Source organism: Aotus nancymaae, unplaced genomic scaffold (assembly GCF_030222135.1).
Source record: "Aotus nancymaae isolate 86718 unplaced genomic scaffold, 86718_ANA_hifiasm-v0.15.2.pri h1tg000058l, whole genome shotgun sequence".
NCBI lineage: Eukaryota > Metazoa > Chordata > Mammalia > Primates > Aotidae > Aotus > Aotus nancymaae.
The window spans coordinates 5,013,471-5,035,448 of record NW_026988472.1 but is presented as its reverse complement, the minus strand read 5'-3'; the positions used below and the strand labels follow the sequence as shown (position 1 = coordinate 5,035,448).

At 40.8% G+C, this 21,978-nt stretch overlaps 1 protein-coding gene across 6 annotated transcripts in view; it reads right to left on the bottom strand.

Annotated features, from left to right (window-relative positions):
• Positions 1 to 21,978, bottom strand: part of PFKFB1 (6-phosphofructo-2-kinase/fructose-2,6-biphosphatase 1) — a 52,872-nt gene that overhangs the window by 14,715 nt on the left and 16,179 nt on the right. For 4 of the 6 annotated variants that reach the window (XR_001110488.1, XR_001110489.2, XM_012471764.3 and 1 more), the window contains exons 2-8: positions 12,985 to 13,110; positions 10,263 to 10,356; positions 9,382 to 9,448; positions 8,394 to 8,468; positions 7,831 to 7,887; positions 5,664 to 5,785; positions 1,467 to 1,674 (exon numbers count right to left, since the gene is read on the bottom strand). Coding sequence is in view for 4 of the 6 variants with exons in the window: in XM_012471764.3 (XP_012327187.1) it covers positions 1,467 to 1,674; positions 5,664 to 5,785; positions 7,831 to 7,887; positions 8,394 to 8,468; positions 9,382 to 9,448; positions 10,263 to 10,356; positions 12,985 to 13,110 (749 nt within the window). In the remaining 2 variants the exon portion in view is untranslated. Of the gene's footprint in view, positions 1 to 1,466; positions 1,675 to 5,663; positions 5,786 to 7,830; positions 7,888 to 8,393; positions 8,469 to 9,381; positions 9,449 to 10,262; positions 10,357 to 12,984; positions 13,111 to 18,678; positions 18,794 to 21,978 lie in introns of all 6 variants that reach the window. The other 2 variants (XM_012471765.2, XM_012471763.2) reach the window with 2 other exon arrangements.

Below are 21,978 nucleotides of genomic sequence, written 5' to 3'. Positions count from 1 at the left end.
GGCGCTGTGCAAGTGAGAGCTACCTCGACGGGGACGTGCTTTGTAAACTGGGCCTGGTGCTCTGTGATGAGCGTGAAAGTGGCGCCGGCTGTGTGCATGCACACACACACACGTTTGTGTCCCGGGAGGCATGCCCTGTGGAGGCGGCCACGTGTCCATCTGGGCTCCGAGCTGGTGGGTACGGCCGGGCTGGCTCCAACCAAGACACCCCTGGCTGCAGGGCCTGCCATGGGCCGGGGTCACACCTCCAGCGGCCTCTGACTCTGCTCTGAGGAGTGGGACATGGGGGAGTCACAAGTCAGAGTCCACCTCCAGGGGAGGCTGCCAGTCTGGAGGTAACAGAAAAGGAGCCACCAGGACACGGCCATCTGGGTAGCGCCTTGCCTTGGGACCTCCACCTCTCCAGTGGGGGAGCTGAGGACAGGCGGGTAGACCTGGCTTTCAGTTCTGGCTCTGTCTCATCCTGGCCGCCTGGCCTGGGGCCGCTCTCTGCTTACTCATCCATAAACCGGTGGCATGAATGCCCACCCCATGGAGCTGTGGTGAAGATGAAGTGAGCCACACATGGGAAGCAGATGGCACCATGACTGTGCATAGGTGTCCGACAATCGACAATAAATGACAACCGTGACAACAACTGTCCTTCCTGCACTTCATTTCCCACCTGTCCCACCCCTCAGCAGTCCTGCCAGCAGGAACAATACCTGTGCTAACAAGTGCAGGGCCAAATGCCGTGGAAATGAATCCCTTTATTCAGCTGGCACCCAGAATGTGCAGGTCACTGTGCTGGGCTGGGGAGAAGAGACTCAGGCCAGGAGAGCTACAGATGGGCCAGAACTGGGAGAGTGGGAGCCCAGGACATGGCAACCCACATGGGAGGGAGGAGAGGATGGGGAGGGCTTCCTGGATCACACCATGGAGTGGGTACTGGGCCTTGGGAGTGGGGAGGGCAAGAAGGACACAGTTATAGGTGGGGACAGGGCCTGCCAGTGTGACACCTGTGTTGGGGTCAGGTGGGGAGTGCAGAGTTGGGGAGAACAGTGATTCAAGGGTAGGTCCCTCAGGGCAGCTCTCTGTGCTACTGACAGTCACCTGCTGACAGAGAAGACAGAAGAGGGTAGACTAGGTGGGGGAGCTATACCAGCAAAGGCACAGAGTAATGAGAAAGATGAGGGGACCAGTCAGACAGGGCCAAGGGAGTCACTGTCATGGAGCGGCTGGCTTTGGGAAGGCCTTGGTTGCCAGGACCAACCTTTTAGACCTGCAGAACAGGTGGCATTGGGAGCCATTCGGCAGCTGGATCAAGACTGAGTGGCTGAGGAGTGGAAGAGCAGGAGTGATGGAATCTGCTTCTACCCCATCCTTGAGTCCTCCCACCTTAGGACCCAGAATGTGGCCACCACTACACCTCCAGCCCACCTAGGACAGCCCAACCAACCCATCCGGGTGTGTGAGGCCCTCCCTACCTGCTTGCCGCGAACTGAGAGGCCAGAGTCACCTCCGATGCGGCCTCTGAGGTTGAGTTCACTCTCACCATGCCGGCATAGGTAGATGGAACGAGGTGTGACGTGGATGTTCATGAGGTAGTAGACTGTGCGGCTCTGGATGTGATCCTGCACTCGGTTCACCATGTAGCGTGTGCCCACGTCGAAGATCTTGATGTATGACAGGTGGCTGGGCCAGACCCAAGCAGGAGCAAGGGCAGCTCAGGGGCTAATGGTGGTGAAAGCCCGAACCACATACCCTTTCAAGCCTCTTCCACAACCCAGCTGTCACCTATTGTGATGCCATGCCTTGCCCTGTTCCAAGTACCTGTTCTGGAGACTTGGTTACTGGCCAACCAAAGGAGCTCATTGCATGCTACCATCTCCCATGTCTCCTTTCTTCAGCCTCAGCTTGAGCCAGACTGTCTTTTCACCTTCACTCATCCTATTACAGGCAGCTGGATTCTCTCTTCTGTGGTTCACACCCCTGACATAGTCAGAGAGAAGCAGTAATCCTTTGCATTCCTGGCTAGCTCCAATATCTTACTGGCAGCTCCTGACTTGTTCACTCCCCTACCCTTTCTGATCCTGACTTGAGCTCTTCAGCCCTCTTTTATTTTTAGCCTCTGCTACATATCATCCTTTATACTCTACACACGGCTACCAGATTGCGTCTGTGTGTGTATGTGTCTGTGTCTGTGAATGTGTATGTCTCTCTCCTCACTCAGAAGGGGGGTTGGCCTGGGTTATTTTCCTCTTTTCTATGCAGTCAACAAACAAACTGCAAACATACTCCTCTGTCCTAGGCACTGTGCTTGGCATGGAGACCCAGTGTCTGTGCTTTGGGAGCTCTTTGGCCAGTCAGGAGCATATACTTGGAAACACATGATCAGTGCTCAACATTCATTACATAAACAGTCACTCCCTCTAAGGTGTGCCAAGTAGTGGGGTATGGGGATACAGAGGTGGTCCACAACATCATTGGGGAACTGGTGGTCCTTGGCCCAAGTTCCTTACTGTCTCCTCAATTCCATGCTCTGTCATGAACTAATACCTGTACACTGAGTGATAATCAAACTCTTCAACCACCATTCTGTGTAGAAGCTGGAGGGTACAGTGTAGACACTGAATAATCAGAAGACTAGAAACATGGAGTAAGACTTCTGAGGTCTATGCTGTACCAAGCATTAAATCCTTTAGTTGTTGGCTTGTACAGAGTTCAGACAGATCCCTGGGAAAAGGAGTGGAAGGCTGGGGCAATGGGGTGACACCAGCAACCCTGATTGCATGGTAACAAAACCAAGTGAATGGAAAGAGCTGCACGAACCCGAGGCAGGTAAGGGTGCTGATAGGTTTGGTTTCAGAGAGCCTCCCCTGAGATCTTCCTACAGAAGCCCTTTATGGCTGTACCACACTCATCATGCCCATCTATGCCCAATGGCTTCCACAGGCACTTGTATTTACATTTTCTGTGCATCTGGTAGGGAGTGGGAACTTTTAAGTGCATGAATCTTCATAATATTAATACAGAGCAGAGATTATCATCTCTGTTTCATAGGTGAAGAAACTGAGGCACACACCTTCTCGGAAAGAAAAACCCCAGAATGATCCCCTCTCTAATCATTTCTTCTAGGACCAGAGCCTAGGGGTAGAATATATCTGATGCAAACTTGTTGCCTGTCTACTAGGTCCTTTGAGGCTCTGCCAAATTCTTCAGCTTAATCCGATCTTCTAGTTTTGCCTTCTCACACTGGCCCCAGGTGGCTTACTTTATGGTCCCATGCCCATACCCATATCTTCTCTGTTTCATTCTTGTTTTCATACTGTTGCTATTACACTTAGAATATTTTCTGTATTTCTCTACTCTCGTTCAGATTTAACTAGGCACTTACAAAGTGCTATTCTCTTTGCCTGATTTCCAAAGTTGAGCTGCTATGCATTCATACCTCAAGAGCCAGCACATTCACTCCCTTTAGGAAGCCTTTTCTGAAACCAGGATCATGTGAAGTCATTTAAAGGTGTTCAACACCAAAAACGGTAGAGTAGCTAATGCCTAACTCCATTTGAATTTTTAATTTTATTAAAAAAATTTAAAATGATTTTAAAAATTTTTAAATAAAATAATTAAAAAATTTTAAGTAATTTTAAAAATTTTTATTTAAAATAAAAATTATAAACTATAGAATATGAGGAGGTCCTCCTAAGTTCTTGTTTTATATTTTTCCACTTAGACCACGTCGATGCTGTTTTTGAAATATCCAATATTTAAACCTTTTAAGTCAGCTGGGTGCGGTGGCTCATGCCTGTAATTCCAGCACTTTGGGAGGTCAAGGCGGGCAGTTCATTTGAGGTCAGGAGTTCGAGACCTGCCTGGCCAACATGGTGAAACCCTGTCTCTACTAAAAATACAAAAATTAGCCAGGTGTGGTGGCATGCATTTGTAGTCCCAGTTACTCAGGAGGCTGAGACAGGAGAATTGCTTGAACCCAGGAGGCAGAGGTTGCAGTGAGCCGAGATTGCGTGACTGTACCCCAGCCTGGGTGATAGAGTAGGACTCTGTCTAAATGAATTAATAAATAAAAGTTTTTAAGATTTGGTAGCCCCTATCTTGCTGGTACCTTATGTGTAGTCTGCCTATTGGGTAATCCAGCTCTTCTAGACCTTCTTCCTCCAAGCTAGACTGGGTTCCATGTTCTTACAGTCCACCTGGTTTACCGTCACCAGAGTTGTGACCAACTGTGTACTCACTGTCTTCTCCAACTAACTGAACATTCTGTCAAAGCAGGGACAGCCCTTTCCTCTTTTGATTCCATGTTCAGGGCTGGGCCCTGAGACATGGACTGTGAATATCTCCTGATGAAAAAATGATGACATAAAGCTGAACTTGTAGATCTGTCTTCTTCTGGCCCAAACTGATTCATCGAATAGCAACCTAGCACCTGTAGGAGTCTAGGCCCAGGGCTGGGGCTTTGTCAATGCCTTTCTTTCACTTATACCTCCCACCCCAGCCTTCAGGCTCCTTTCACCATATGCTGTTAGCCCATGTTGTGCCTTTTTGATAATTTTAAAAAGTCATACTTTTCACAGGGTCACATAGCCCTACTTTAGCACACATCTTGGTAAGAGAAGTGAGTGTACCCTTGACCAGAGTGCCTGTACAATGAACGATCTGCCCAACTGGGATATGGGTTCGAGTATATATTGTGCTACTGATTCATTCATTGTGTAGCCCAAGGTAAGCCTTTGACCTGATCTGGATCTCAGTTTCTTCATCTAAAGAGTGGGGCAATAACAGTGCTCATCTCTTGGTACTTCATTTGGGTAAGGCCACTCTTTAAATTTCTTAGAGTGGTGTTGACCATTTGAAGCCTCTTTATACTTCTCACTTGGGGTCTCTTCTCATCGCAACACCGTTTCAAAGAGTGTAGGGTTCTGGGAACATTCTACATCTAAAACTCATATTGGTTCTCTTCTATCTTTAGTTGGTATTATGACAGAGCATTTCCTGTTTTTTTAATAGGTCTTCTCATATGTCAAAGCACTATAGAAGCTACCCAAGGATAGAACTCACCTCTTTTGCACCTATTTATACCCCCTACATATACCACACCCCAAAGGGTCCATATACTTGTTGACTGATGAGACACGGGAATGTTGTGAAAAGAGACATGACTAGGAGACAGAACATGTAATTAGAATCCTAGCTCTACTTCTGACCTGTGGGAGGAGCTTGGGAAAGTAATTTCAGTTCAGACTCAATTTCTTTTTCTTGACATTTTATGATCATAAGACTTATCTCAGCCTCCTTTACAGGAGTTTCAGGGGATTAAATGTAAGAAAGAAGGTAAACATGTTTGGAAACTGAAGTGTCACTCATGTGTGAAGAACACTTTTGTAATAATAATCACAATACCCACAGAAGAGGGGCATTTGTTCCCAGGGTCCTGAACTGTTCATATTGCTCAGGAAAGCACTATTTTCATTATCTTAGGAACACCTTACAGATCAAGGAATCAGAGCTGAAAGGATCCTTGAAGAAAGGGATCATCAAGTTCAGTTTCCTGATGTTACAGATAGAGAAGCTGAGGCCCAAAAAGGGAGAATATTTCCCTCAGATGCTACAGGATATCAAAACTGGGCTAAAGATCTAGACCTTAACTTTGGGGTGCTGGCTCTTACCTGTCCAGTTCCTCATCCAAGGGTTGGTAGTTGACCTCATAGCACTCAATTCTCTTTAGAAAGTCTTCCAGAACCTTTTCCCGGTCACAGTCTACATAATCAGGGCTGCCAAGTTTCACTTGCTGGGAGCAGGGAGAATAGAGGTATCAAGGGAGACACTGGGAGACAGAGTCTCTGATGGTTTTCTTTGGAAGGTCCCTTAGAGACCATTGAGTACAAGATCCCTCATTATAAAGATGAGCAAATTGAGACCTGGAGAATGTATCGTGCCCAAGTTTACAAAAATCAACCAATTGAAAAGAAGCTGGATTGTGTGACTCCTCATTCCTAATCTCTGTGTGGTCAAACAAGGCCTGTTACATTATACTTAGTGCCAGAGCACACGATGCTTATAAAAGAAGAACATTTATAAGAGGACCAGAAATTGTGACGTGAGAAATGGCTGAAGAAGAGGAACTAGAGCTCTTGGCCAGGGGTCATTATGGCTTACATGTATCAAGTGTTTACCAGGAGATTATGACATGCTGTCTTCGGATTTCTGAAGACTGGCCTCTCTTAATCCACCAATACCCACTGTCTCCTCCCACAGTCCTCATCTCAGGTACTGGCATTATGATGCACCCAGTTATCTGATCCTAAATGGAACCTGGGAGTCATCCTAGATATCTGTCTTTCTGTCATCCCTCACCTCTTAGTAGGTACCAAATTATCTCTGCTCTATCATTTCCTCTAAATATCCATTCTCTCTTGTTTGTGCTCACTATAGCTTTGTGCCCATTACTTTGTCTATATTCTTTTTACTTCTAATGTATTCACCATATTGGCAGCCAGAAGGATATTTCTAATATGAACATCTGGCCAAAGTAGTCTCCTGCTTAAAACCCTTCCACATTTCATCATACCTTTTAGAAAAAAGTGTGAATTATTTTAGTAGGTGGCTCATGGCTTGTCATGATTGGGCCCCATATTATTTCTTCATCCTTATCTCCCATGGCTCCCCTATTCCTCCACACATTTGGTTTTAGCCAATTTAAGTTACTTATAGTTCTCTGGAGATGCCATACTTAGTATATGCTTATATCCTTATTTTCCATTCTTCACCCACCAAATTCCTATGTGTTCTTCAAGATGCCATTCATTTTAATTTTGCCTCCATTAGGACGGCTTCCCTGATTTCTGTTCCCATGCAAAGTTCGGCCCTCAGCACTGTGTTCCCAAAGCTTCCTCTGTTTCCTCATATCACATCAGTTCAGAATTCTGTATATATACTTGCCAGTCTTCCTGACTATACTATGTGCTCAAGGGAAGGACTCTTCATATCTATGTCTCTAATGCCAAGCCCAGGTATATATTCAACTTCTGTCAAATCAGTAGATAGATAGATAAATAGGGGGATGAAGAGGGAACAGAGAAACTGGACCTGCTGTATGTTCCAAAAGGTTAAAAAATGACTGATTAATAAAAACTATAGGGAGGCAGATTCTAGCTTGACTGGACAACATTTGTTGAAAGCAATGGGCCCCATTTCATTGCAGGTATAAAAAAATCCAGATACACATTTAGGTAAGATTTCAAGTATCTGATGGAGGGTAGCAGAAAATTACCTTTAAGGTCTCTTCTGTTCTTGAGCTCCAGTAATTTGATGAAGTAGGGAACAACAAAACGTGGTAAATGACCTAGTTCTAGACCACATGCCTAGAATCTAAGAGCAGGGATAGTTCTGGTATGAATTTTGGGGCAGAATACAAAATGTAGGCTTTTGAGGCAAGCAGCCAAGCCTGAGGTCCAGTCCCACTTCTATCCCTTTCTGTCTGCATGAATTTTTGACAATTCATTTCTCCTTTTGGACCTTTCTAACCTCAATTTCCTCTCTTTAACATGGAAATAACCTCTAACATGCAGGTTTGTTGTGAAAAATTAATGACAGTCAAGCTTGGTACCTGGAGCATGCAAAGGACACTATATATGTTGACTTCATTAAAATTAATAGAGTCATTGTAAGCCAGGATGGTTAGGGAATGCTTCCTATGCAAACTAGGAGGAGAAGATCAGGGAGGAATCCTTTCTTTAATCTCATAGAGGTGCCTTAGGCATAATATCATCTCTGCCTTAGGCATGATCTAAGTCTAAGGCAGAGCAAAGTGGAAAGGTAACTGGTGCTCCTTACCCTGATGTTTTCTGCAATTACGCCAGGGTCATTACAAATGGACTCAATGAAAAAGACCTATAAAAGAAACAGAAAAGAGATTTCCAGCAGGAAATTAGGTTTAGTAGGAGCTGAACATAGCTTTACTCCTTTTCAGTAGCTCTAAGTCATCTCCAGGGGCATCTCTGACAATATAATGCTCTCATACAGTGGTGTTTTCAGGCTTCTGAGTTTCATGAGGCATATTGGCTCTAAATTGAATGGCCCCAGATTGTTTTATATCTTTACTGGGTTTAGGTCTTATATAAGCTTTTTGTAGTGACCCTCTCCACTCTTTCCCCATAGCCAGCCTGTCTGCAGTCATCTTCCATTGCCTAATGTGGCATCCCCCATTGCCTAATGTGGCATCCCTCTTTTCTCATTCTATTGGCTGCTTCTGGCTATATCCTGGAAAGTCAGAAAACCAAATTAAAATGCTGAGCTTATGGTAGCTGATTTGGTTGCTCTGAGTCCCCTAGTTTGCCTTTCTTAGGGGTTTGTGCTGGAGAAACAGGCTCTAGATAAGAGTTGGAGTGTTACCATACCTTGTAACCATGTTCTTTTGCAAACTGCAGGATCAGTGACCTTCGTTCTCTGGTAGTGTTGGTAGCATCAAAAACCTAGAGGCAGGTAATGAGACTGGCTTACTCTGAATCTAGTGCTAGTAGAATATCTACTCTTGGCCCATCCCTGTGCTAAGTGGAGGGCTTCCATATGGAGGCAGAACTTGAACAAAGTCTTGAAGGATAGGAAGGAGTCAGAATTGGCTTACGACAATTTCACAAGCACACATTGGACCCTTACTATCTGTCCAGAAATGTATGCTACCTTGTGAGTATAATAAGGCAAGAGGAAATTGTGGGTCATTTCCAAGAGGAAATATTAGGGTCATTTTATAGGTGAGGTAACTGAGGCCTAGAAGAACTTGCCTTGACCAAAGTCACTGTGAGGCACTGACAGAGAAGAGCTAGAACTGCTTCTCTCAATTCCTAGCTGAAGCTTCTTCCTTCCATATCACTTTAGAAGTCCACAACAACAGTAAGCAATTCCCTATCCTCAGCATCTGAGATTGGACCATTTGCACATTTGAGAATCTCCTCCCCTTTTAGAATTTGCAAATCCTAACCCGAAGGTCTATGATTTTAAATTGAGTAGATACTTAGGTAAATCTCTAGAACTCAAAACTGTTTGTACTGCAGTCTTAAACTCTTAATGTAGTCCTGCTGACTTACTGGGGGTGGACTGGCAGTACACAGTGGTTAACAGTGGGGATTCTGAAGCTACACAACGTGGATTCCATTTCTGGCCCTGCTAGGTATATGTTGTACCATTTGGAGAAATTATTTAATGCCTCTGTGAGCCATTCTTCTGGGCTCTGAAATGGGGCATAATGACAATACCTATCTCAAGGGGGGAGCATGAAATTAAATTATTAATATACACAAAGTACTCAGAACAACAGTAAATGTTCAGGACATATTAGCTAATCCCCTTCCTAGCAGATACCCAAGGGAAAAGTAAAAATTTCTTTACCGCAACATGACCTTCCTCATGGCTGAGATAGTTGTGAACATCCTTCAGGGCTGCCAGGGCGCACTGCCTGAAATAGACCAGGAAAGAAAAAGAGACAACCCTTATCCCCCAGGATGGATATCTCTCTCTTTGTCTGCAGTATCTTCTGTACCATCACTCATGTCTTCGACTAACATCTACACAGGGTGCCCTATTCTTTAGGCACCACACTAAGCACAGAGGGGTCAAAGAGTTGAAAGTGGCTCTGTGTGCACAGTTTACACAGCTTAGGGGCAGGTATAAAGTGACACAATCCGGAAAAGCTGAGCAATGACAGAAGCCATATTAAGGGCTCCAATCCTTGAGCTAATGGAACTCAAGCTGAACTGTTTTATGAACCCAGGTAGAGCATGTGGTCCGTGAAGTAAAAGGCATTCCTGGCATAGGTAACACACAGTCATGACAGTGGCAATGTATTTATGCTTTCAGCCAAAGTGTCCTTAATGATTACTCACTGCTGGGTTCTATAATGAGGGCATGAGGCCTAGGTTCTTTTCTGTAAGTATTCAGAGTCTTGTAGGGTAGACAGACATTGAGGTTGAACTGATAAGACTGGAGAAACTAGAGTGGGCCAAGCTATTGAGATTCTCTCAAATGCTAAGCTAAGAAGTTTCTACTCTCTCCTGTCAGAAGTAGAAGACCATTAAAGGTTCTTGATATGTTGATGGTTATGACCAGAAACAGGCTTTGGGCAGGATAATGGAAGGGCTGTTCCAACTACTGTTTGAGAGTCTAGAGGGCCTCCCTTTCTGGTCCAGATTTTTCTGCCCTACTCCCCCAATATCTGAATAAGGGCCTTTCACTACGAGATAGCACAGGTTCCTAAAATATTGAGTACTTACTTCCTGATTTGCAGGGCCTCCATGTTGTCTGGAAGAAAGAATTCATAGTTCTTGTAGCTCACTGCCTCTCGTCGATACTGGCCTAAATTAAACACTGAAAGCAGGGAGTGCCAGTGAAGAGGTTGGGAAGATCCCAGTGGCCAAAAAATGTCCTTGCTGGGAGGGACCTCAGAGGCAGAAGAAGGTATAATTTGTAGCTATAAAATGTGCTTTAAAAACTACAATTATGGCTACCAGTTTATTTATTCCTCACGACAGCAAAGTAGAGATCACTATTATCATTTTATAAATGAGGAAACTGTGAAAGTTATTTCCTATAAGTGGAGATCTGAGATTCAAACCCAGGTCTATTTGGCCCCATAGCCGATGGTCTTTCCATTATTCTACTTTATCATAAACGTCAATCCTTAAAATGCCCTACTCCAGTGGAAAGATGAAGAAACAGAGATCTAGGAAGTAAAATTAATCACCGAGGGTCAAACACTGAGTGAGCTGGTGACAGATACAGACTGAACCTCCTGATTTCTAGTCTGAAGTTATTTTATTTTTCTATATTATGAGGGAGATTCTAAATCTAAATCTCTAGGCCATACTTTCCCATTTACAATGATGAAAAACTAGAGAGGAGGGAAGGAAAGGAGGAGAAAGAGGATAAGCAGCCAAATAATTAATATTTCATTCATGCTGGGCGCGGTGGCTCACGCCTGTAATCCCAGCACTTTGGGAGGCCAAGGCAGGTGGATCATGAGGTCAAGAGATCGAGACCATCCTGGTCAACATGGTGAAACCCCATCTCTACTAAAAATACAAAAAATTAGCTGGGCACGGTGGCGCGTGCCTGTAATCCCAGCTACTCAGGAGGCTGAGGCAGGAGAATTGCCTGAACCCAGGAGGCGGAGGTTGCGGTGAGCCGAGATTGCACCATTGCACTCCAGCCTGGGTAACAAGAGTGAAACTCCATCTCAAAAAAAATAAAAAAATAAAAATAAAAATAAAAATAAAAAAATAGATTTAATTCATTCATTTAACAAATACTTTTCCATTCCTACTCTGTGAAGCAGGATATGAGCTCTGGGTCTTGTAGATTAGCCCGATCTTCATTATGGGGACCTTAAGGCACTCACAGTCCAACAGGTAAGACAGCAAGTAAACCAGTAAACAGAGAGTTCTCACAGAGTTCATTAAATGCTCTGACAAAGACAATATGAAGCCATGCAAGAGAGTGAGAGGGAAGGAAAAACTAACTGTTCTTGGAATGATCTGAGAATATTTCACCATTTGAATCAGGCTTTTTAGGGTAGGTGCCTTTTACAGGCAGGTATGCGCAGTGGGAATTGGGAACAAAGGCATTCCAGGTAGAGGAACAGCTTGAGCAGGAGTATGGCATTGGCAGAGGCAGAGCATGTTTGGAAGATGGTGAGTCATCCACTATAGCTGAGGCCTGAGATGCTGGAAGGAGCCAATTGTGGAGGGCCTTGAACAACAGGCTAAGGAGCTTGGATTTAAACCTGCAGGCTAAGGGGACCTCTGGAGGCCACAGGCATGTTCAACTTTGTGCTTTGAAATATGACTCTGGAGGCCTTTGAGAGAATTGAGTGGAGTGAAGAAGAAAGAAAGCAGGGGAATCAGGGCAGAAACTCATCTGCCAGTGTCCCATGTGCCTCTACACTCAGCAGATTTTCCTTAGAGCTTGCAGTCCTCCATGAGGGCTGCTCCTTCTCTCCTTCCCTTCTGCCAATGTCGCATTCCTCCCACAAGACTCAGCTCCAACATATCCAATGTAGGAAGTTTTCCTTGCTTTCCAGTCAGCAAATCCCTATGTGATTTCACGCAGCACCCTGCTCCTGCTCTAGAATTCCTAGATAATGTGAGGTATTCTTATACATCCCAGCTAGACTCAGAACTCCTCAAGGACAGAGTGTGAGTCTCATCCATTTTTGTATCTCCATTGCCTAGCAGGGGTTTGGACACATGAAAAACCACTGGGAAACTCTTCACCAGTGAATTAGATAAAGAGGACAGAGATGAATGGAAAGAAAAAATGGGAAAAAGAAACAAAAATTGGGGAAAGGAAGGGAGACAGGGAGAGATAGAGGGGAAGCAGGGCAGAGAGACAGGATGTTGAGATTAACAAGAAAAAGAAGGAGAGAAAAAGAATAGAGAAAAGGAGACTATAGGGCTAATGTGGGATTCTTTTCTCTTCCAATCAGTAGAACGGTGCATTAGACTTGGCACAGTAAGTATCAGGCTTAGAATCAAATAGACCTGGGTTCGTATCCTGGCTCTCCCACTTACTGGCCATATGCCTTTAGACAAGGCACTTCACCTCTTGGGTCTTAATTTCCTCAACTATGAAATGGTGAAGAAGTGGTAATGCTAATAAAAGTTGTAATATTAGTATGGCAATAATAGTAATGGCAATAAAAATAGTATGTTACTCACAGGATTGTTTTTGAGGTCATGGAACTTCTTGAGAGAAGACATTTAATTTGAATACTAGTTTTCCTATGCCTAGCACCTAGCATGGTGTTGGGCACAAAGTATGTGCTCCAGAAGTTATAAAATGCATAAGAATGTAGTCATAGTGATAGCAGTAATCCTGATGCTGGTAATAATAATGATGGGGCATTTCTGGTATTGAGGACTTTGGCCTTCTACCTAAGTAAGGTTTTCAGTCAGTGGCTTTTATAGGGTTGTTGAACAAAGGCTTTCAGAGACATACCTTTAGTTGGTGTTCCTATCCAGTTGAGATATCGTGTGAGCTTCGTGGAGATATAGGTCTTGCCTCGAGCTGGTAAACCCACCATGATCACCATCGTGGGGGAATTGGTAAACTGCGGTATGGATGCTGAAAGACAAACAGACCCTCAAAAGCTTATCCTCAGATTCATATGCTCTTCCAGTATTAGGTCAGAAATGTAGAGCTGTAAAGAACATCTCTCCCACCATTACAGTAAGAAAAAAAGCTGGGAAAGTGAAAATTAAGAACTTTTCTTGGACTTATCAGAAAACTAGAAAACCGAGGCTGCAGTACCCCAAACCTGTAGAAACAAGCATCTTCAAGGGAGCCACAGGACCAGGCATTTGTTTACTGGGTGTAGATACCACTGAACAACATACAAACTCATAAGAAGATTCAGCTAAAAATTATTAATGAATTGCTAAAGGCTGGTTATGGGCTCGTGAGAATGTGAAGCCTGTAGGGGCTGCGCAAGCAGTTTTGCACCCCTTTGCAGAGTTTTCCTCCAGGAACTCCGCTAGGTGCTGACAAGAAAGACTGAGAAGAATCCCGAGAAAGATATCCTGTAGTTCTGGCTTGGGGAGAACAGTACAATAGCCGTTGCTGAAATTCTGCACAGACTATTTTTCTTATATTCTCTATGAAGCAAAAGCCTTACTATTCAGGAAAAAGAAACAAAAACTATAGTTTGAAAGTACTGGGAGAAACTCACTGCAGCTGGCAGAGAAGAATGGCCGACATCACTGAAACTCTGCCCATATGTCTTACCTAAGGGAAAAAAGTCTTAGTCTTCAGAAGAAAGGGCAACAGAAACTGAGGGCACTGGTGAAAACTCACTACATCTGGGGGAGAAAATTGAAAAAAATATGTTCTAACCTGGGAGGGGCAGGAAAATGTGCTGGGCTCACCTAGGTTGGAACATAGGAGGAGGGGCAGGAACATTTGTGAAGGTCACACCTCCAACACTCAGGGTAAGCCTGTCTTAGACTGAGATTCAATCAGAATAGCATAGAATGTCCCTGGTCCCCATTCCCCCACTACCAGGCTAAAAAGCATCAGTAAAAATAGCAGTGGAATACATCTACAAGAGATGTAAGAGATATATTATCTCTAGGATAATATAAGCACAAGAAGAAGAATCAAGGCAAGGAATAAAAACAACGTCTAAAGAGAAAAACAATCATTAGGACCTGAATCAGTTATGATACAGATATTAGAAATATCAGACAAGGAATTTGTTTATTTATTTGGATTATTTCGCTTTCTTTTCTTACATTATAGATTCAGGGGGTATATGTGTATGTTTGTTACATGTTACATGTGTAGGTATTGTGTCATGGTGGGGTTTGGGCTTCTAGTGAACCCATCACCCAAACAGTGAATATAGTACCCAATACGTAGTTTTTCAACTCTTGCTCCCTCCCTCTGTTCCCTCTTTTGGAGTCCCTTTTGTCTATTGTTTTCATCTTTATCAGCTAGGAAACTTAAAATAGCTATTATTAGTATGTGAAAGGCTCTATTGAAAAAGTTTATCGTGCAAGATCAGATAGGTAATTTTGGCAGGGGTGTGAAAAGTATAAGAAAGAATCATATATAAATGGGAGAAAAAAACACAGTAACAGATCTGAAGACTGTCTTTGATGTGCTCATCAGTAGACTCTGCACAGCTGAGGAATCAGTGAACTTGAAGATAGGTCACACAAAACATCCAAGAACTACAGGACAATATCAAACTGTATAATGTACATGTATTTAAAACACAAGAAGGGGATGGAAGAATAAGGCAGAAGAAATATTTGAAGACATAATGGCCAAATTTTTCCAATTTAATAACTGACACCAAACCACAGATTCAAGAAGCTCAGAGAACACCACCCAGGATAAATACCAAAAACCACACCCAGACATATCAAATTCAAATTGCAGAAAATCAAGACAAAAATAAAATCTTGAGAACAGCCAGGAAGAAGGTGGTAGGTGGGGAACATCTTACCTACAGAGGAACAAAGAGAAGAATTATACGAGACTTCTTGTCAGACACCACATAAGCAAAAAGACAGTGGAATGAAACCTTTAAAGTGTTGAAAGAAAAAAATGCCAATCCCGAATTCCAACTTCTGCAAAAATATCCTTCAAAAATTAAGACAAAATACTTTTTCAGACAAACAAAAACTGAGGAAACTCAACATGTGTAGACTGCCTTACAAAAAACATTAAAGGAAATTCTTCAGACAGAGGGATATGATACAGGTCAGAAAACTGGGCGTACATAATTAAAGGAAGAGTGTTGCCAAAGGAATAAATGAAGAAAAATATAACTTTATTTATCATATTCTTAATTGTTCTAAAATATAACTGATTGTTTAAAGCAATAATAGTAGCAATGTATTATATGTTTATAGCAATTGTAAAAAAAATAATGGAATACAACAATCACACAAAGAATGGAAGGAAGGAATTTGGGATAGCCTTGTATCGCACATGAAGCAGTATAGTGTTATTTGAAGGTGAATCAAATTATATAAAAATGTACATTGCAAACTTTACGGAGACCACTAAAAAAGTTTATTTAAAAGGTATCTAAATAATAAATAAATACATGAGACAAAATGGGATCATACAAAATGATCAAATAAAATAACGAAAGGCAGAAAAAAGAGGGAAAAAGGAAACAAAAGCCAAATACAATAAATGGAAACCATCAAGAACAAATATAATGAAAAAAACCAGAAAGATGGTAGATTTTATTCTAACTATATTGACAATCACTTTAAATGTGAATTGACTAAACATTCCAATTAAAGACCAAGGTGGTTAGATTAGCTTTAAAACTAGGATCCAACTACATGCTGTTTACAAAACATATATAGTTGGGTTCAATTCTCAGACCTTTGATCTCTCACTAACTCAAATATAAAACTCTGATAGAATGCATGGACATCTATATGAAAATGGAAAGGTAAATCTGGTGTCAGAGAAGACACCAGAGTTTGAAGTACCAACTAAACAATTGCAAATTCAACATTACTTTTCTCCCGTTTGGTATTATGAGCCTGAATTCAACATGGTGTGTAATCCAAAATGAGCACTGTTTAGCAGACAGAGATACAGAAGTCTTGGAGTTTTGGCTCAAGGAGTGTAAAGAGAACTAAAATTCAGAGAGAGTTGGGGAAATCCCTTGGGTTTTTATTTACTCCTTCTTTGGTCCCACAGTGGACGTGGTAAAAGCAAAGGTGGCTCAGAAGCAATAGTGGCCCAGGATGACACCTTTATACTAGTTTTTCCTCTGTCTCTCTCTTTATGTCTCTCTCTCTCTCTCTCTCTCTTGTTTTTGCTCTCTCCTCCTGCTACTTGTTTCTGGAAATGCTACAACCAAGACAGTAGGTAGTTTTTGAAGAGAATACAGAAAATGAGAGCCCAGGGAACTGGGAAATACTGAAAAGATAAAGGAGAGGGAAGAGTTTTGAAAAAGCAACAGTGTATAATTGATTTGAACCCCTGGGCTTACCTCTGACTTGTGACTACTTTGATCTTCATTAGCATACCAAAGATTTGGAAACTCAACTAGAAAGTAGACCTCCCTCAAAGTCTCAGACTGACCACTAGGTGGTACTCACGCAGGACAGACCTAAATAGTACTACAAAAGGCTTGAAAACTGAATTGATGTTGGAAACAAAATACACAAAAGGCTAAAACAAAAATATAGACCTTCTCCATAGGATATAAACAAGGATATAAACAGAATCTCAAAACAATACTCACAATGTCCAGGATACAAACTATAATCAATCAGTATGCAAATAACCATAAAAATGTCAATTCACATGGAAAAAGACAACAGACATGAATGATGAGATAAGACATTAAATTACCTTAAATTAGCTATTATAAAAATGCTTGAATGAACAATAACAAGCAATCTTGGAACAAATATTTAAAACAGAAGCACTCAGTGAAGAAACAAGATATAAATAAGAATCAAATGGATATTCTGAACTAAAAATATAATAGCTGAAATAAGAACTCAGGAACGAAAGATAGAAATTTCACAGGTATTACAATGACAAGAGTATATAATAGCAATTCTAAACACATAAATTTGACAACATAGATGAAACAAATTCCTCAAAAAGCACGAACTGCCAAAACTTATCCAAAATGTAACAAATAATCTAAATCCGTCTAATTACTGAAATTTCTTCCCCCAAAATACTCAAGTCTAGACGGTTTTTACCTAGCAAATTTTACCATTCATTTAAAGAAGAAATAGCATCAATTCTATACAATCTCTCCATGAAACTAGAAGACAGGAAATTACATATCACCTTATTTTGTGAGGCCAGCATTACCCTGATATAAAAACCAGAAAAATAAATGATGCAAAAAAAGAAAACACAAATCAATATACCTCATGAACATAAACATAAGAATCCTATAAAATACAAGTGAAATTTGGCCATATATAAAATAAATAATTCATATACCACAGGAAAGCATGGTTTATCTCAGGAATACAAGTCTGGTTCAACATATGAAAATGAATCAAAGCAATCCATTCTAAAGATGTAAAACTCCCTGGTATGGTTTCAATGCATCCTCCAAAGTTCAAGTGTTGGAACTTAATCTCCAATGCAACAGCATTAAGAGGTAGGACCTTTAAGAGGTGATTAGGTCATGAGGGCTCTACCTTCATGAATAGAGGATTCTGCCCTCATGAATGAATTAATGGCATTATTGATGGAATGGTTTAGTTGACTCAGAAAACAGTTCCTGATAAAAGGATAAGTTTGGCCCCATCACTCGTGTGCACAGGCATGCACCTAAGTATACTCTCTCTTGCCCTTTCACCTTCTACCATGGGATGATGCAGCAAGAAGGCCCTCAAGAGATGTGGCCACATGATCTTGGACTTCCCAGCCTCCAGAACTGCAAGAAATAAATCTCTGTTCTTTATAAATTAGCCAGTCTATGGTATTCTGTTTTAGCAGCACAAAATAGATTAAGACGCCCCAAATTATATTAGCAGATGAAAAAAAAAAACTTTTTACAAAAAACAATATCCATTCAAAATGAAACTCTTAGCAAACTAGGAATAGAAAGGAGCTTCCTTAACCAGATAAAGAATACTCACAAAAAATTTACAGCTAATATCGTACTTTATGTTGATAGACTACATGCTTTCCCTCTAATATCAAGAACAAGGCAAGGATGTCCACTCTCACCACTCCTATTCAACAAAGTACTGAAACTTCTAGTCAATACTTTGAGGCAAGAAAGGAAATATAAGGCATACAAATTGTAAAGGAAGAAATAAATCTGTCTCTGTTCATCCACAATAGGATTGTCTGTGTAGAAAATCCCAGTAAATGTTTATTTTATTTATTTTATTAAATTTTACTTTAAGTTCTGGGGTACATGTGCAGATCTTGCAGTATTTTTTATTTTTTGAGACATAGTCTTGCTCTGTCACCCAGGCTGGAGTGCAGTGCTATGATCACGGCTCACTGCAACCTCTGCTTCCCAAGTTCAAGTGCTTCTCATGACTCAGCCTCCAGAGTAGCTGGGATTACAGGCATGTCCCACTATACTTGGCTAATTTTTGTATTTTTAGTAGAGAAGGGGTTTCATCATATTGGCCTTGTGAGTAAGTTGGAAGTGGATCCCTACCCACTCACCTCCACCCAGTAGAGCCTTGAGATGACTGAGGCTCCAGCCAACACATTGATTGTAGCCTTGTAGCCTTGTTAGAGATCCTGAGCCAGAGGACTCAGATGAGCTGTGCACTGATCTCTGAACCACAGAAACAGAGAAAATAGATGTTTGCCATTTTAAGTCACTACATTTTGGGGGTAATTTATTACATAGTAGTTGACAAAATAATACAGTGGATTATAAAAAGCATATTTTTGGATTTAACTTAAAAAATATATATATATACAAACACACATATATGTTTTTATTGAGTGGTATAAAATGGATTTATTGAGTGGCAAAGTAAAAAAAAATGTTTCTTCTGTGGGCCATTGTCAAAGGATTGACACATTTCTAGCTTAAAACTTGGGCTTTAAGAGATGGCACGTATAGAGGATAGTAAACAAAACTCTTTGGGCTCAAAGTGGGAAGTTGCATCTGAGAGCCTGCCTAGAGTATGGACCCAACAAAGGTGACATAATCAGTGGGTGAAGAAGAAGCACGTAACTGAGACTGTCTCAGCCTTGGCTTTGTGGAGAGAAACAAGAGTAAATAGTTCCTGAGATTTCCTAGCCTAATCCTGCATTTATGTGGGTTTGGGGCTGGGATGTGTATTACCTGTGTAGAAGGAAAAAAAAAAACAAAAACAAGCCAACACACACACACACACACACACACACACACACACACACACACACACACACAAAACCTGTATGAGTAAGAATCCACAGAAACAAACCAAAGAATCAGAATTGCAAAAACTATAACTGGAATTATCTGGTTTATACTGTAAAATAAGCATTGGTTGTATGTTTAAAGAAATGAAGGAGGTATCAAAAGTATGTCAACAAAATGTGAGACTATCAAAGAAAGACCACACGAATTTTTAAAAGAATCAAATATAGCTTCTAGAAATTAGAAATGAGAGCATTAAAATTAAAAACTCAATGTATGAGGGTTAAACAGCAAATTAAACAGAGGTGATGAGATATTTAGTGAAAATAAATCTGAAGAAATTATATAGAAAGTACCATAGGAATAAGAAGATATGGAAATATAAAATAGAGATTAAAACATATGGCTAGAATGATAAAGTCTACCATGGGTTTAATTAGAGTTCCAGAAAGAAAAGAGCTGATGAAAGATACAAGTCCTCAAGTTAGGGAAGGAAGCCAGACTTAAAAAAAAAATTAAAACCAGCAACATTTAGAAAAATCAAATAAAATTTCAGAAGACTAAAGCCGAATAGATCTTAAAAGCAATCAAAGATAAAAGACAGTTTACCTAACAAGAGTAACAATTAGATTTGCAGTTGACTTCTCAACAGCAATAATGAAAACCAGAGATAGTAAAATAATATTACTAAAGTTCTATGAGAAAATAACTTTTATCCCAGAATTGTATACTCAGAAATAACTCTCTTCAAGAATGAGGATCCCATAAACACATTTTTATGCAAACAACTCAAGAGAATTTATTTCCCTCAATAAGGGTTCTATGGAATGTACCTCAGACAAAAGAAAAATAGTACCAGAAGAAAGAGCTAAGAGACAAGAAGAAATGGTGAGCAAGTAAAATGGTAAACATGTGGGTCAAACTAAGCCAACACTGACTTGAGAAACAATAATAAAAATGTCTATTTTGTGGGTTTATAAAACAACTAAGTAAGGGACTTCTAGTTTCAGTTCCAAGAGCTTGGGAGTTCTTGCTCTCATCTTTACAAAATGAAAAATTTGGTCACACTGAAAATCAATAACTTTTTTGGGACCCATTAGAGAACTGAGGCCGTAGAGAAAACTATTACCTTGAAATCTGAAGAATCAGGCACTGTCAGAGAGAAAGAAAGCATCTGAAATTTGCTTACCTGCTGCGGAAAGCACTGGATGCCGGAAGCTAGTTAATACTGGAATACTATAAACAACTTTACACTTGTAAATTTAACTATTTAGAATATATTGATAAATTCCTTGAAAACCACAGCCTCTCACAAGTCAGTCAAAAATAAAATAGATACTCGAATAGTCCTATAAACATTAAAGTAATTTAGTTCAACATAACATCTCCAGAAATAGGAATGTCCAGACTTTCGGGTTTACTTCAAAAGTCTGTTAACACTTTTAAAGAAGAATTAATGCAAATTTTAAATGATATTTTCAAGGAAATAAGAAGAGGAGGGATTTTTTTTCCAATGAATTTTATGAGGCCAGAATTACCCCAATAGCAAAACCAGACAAATGGAGTACCAAAAACCCAAAAACTTTATAGTCCACTCTCTCATAAACTTAGATGCAAAAATCCTCAACAAAATATTGGTAGACAGAATCCAACATTACATGAAAATAATTACAGTCAGTCCTCTGTATCTGTGGGTTCCAGATCTGCAGATTCAACCAACTGCAGATAGAAAATACTTAAGAAAAACCAATAAAAATAACAAGAATAAAACACTACAAATAAAAAGCAATACAGTATAACAACCATTTACATAGCATTTACATTGTATTAGGTATCATAAATAATCTACAGATGATTTAAAGTATATGAGAGGATATGTGTAGATTTTATGCAAATACTAGGCCATTTTATATAAGGGACTTGAGCATTCATGGATTTTGGTATCTGCAGGGGTTCGTAGAATCAATCCTCCGCAGATACTGAGAGATGACTGTAAATGCAATGATTAAGTGAGATTTAGTACAGGTATGCAAGACTAGAACAACATTCAAAAAATCAATTAATGTATTCTACCATATCAACAAACTAAAGAAGAAAAATCAATAGACACTGACAAAGCACTTCATAAAACCCATTAATGATAAAAATGTTCGGCAAGTTAGGAATAGAGATGAATTACCTAACCTTGATAGGAACTCCTTTCTTTAAATAATTTTTAAGAGTTTATTTGAGCATTCAGCAATTCATGAATTGAGCAGCACAATACACAAGTAGTTCAGGGCTCCACTGAGGGGGATCAAGAGAAAACTTTTACAAAATGTTCTCAGAAGAAAGCTAAACATTTGACTGCTTAAAGTAGAAAGTCCATAGTTAGAGGTTAGTTGGTGGTTTCTGAATGGTTACGCTTAATTAAGTTTTTTATGTTTTTATTTTTTATTTTAAGTTCAGGGGTACATGTGCAAGTTTCTTACTGAGGTAAATTAATGTCACAAGAGTTTGTTGTACAGATTATTTTGTCACCCAGGTGTACCTATTACCTATAAACTATCACCCATTAGTTATTCTTCCTGATCCTCTCCCTTCTCCCACCCTCCACCCTCAGGTAGGTC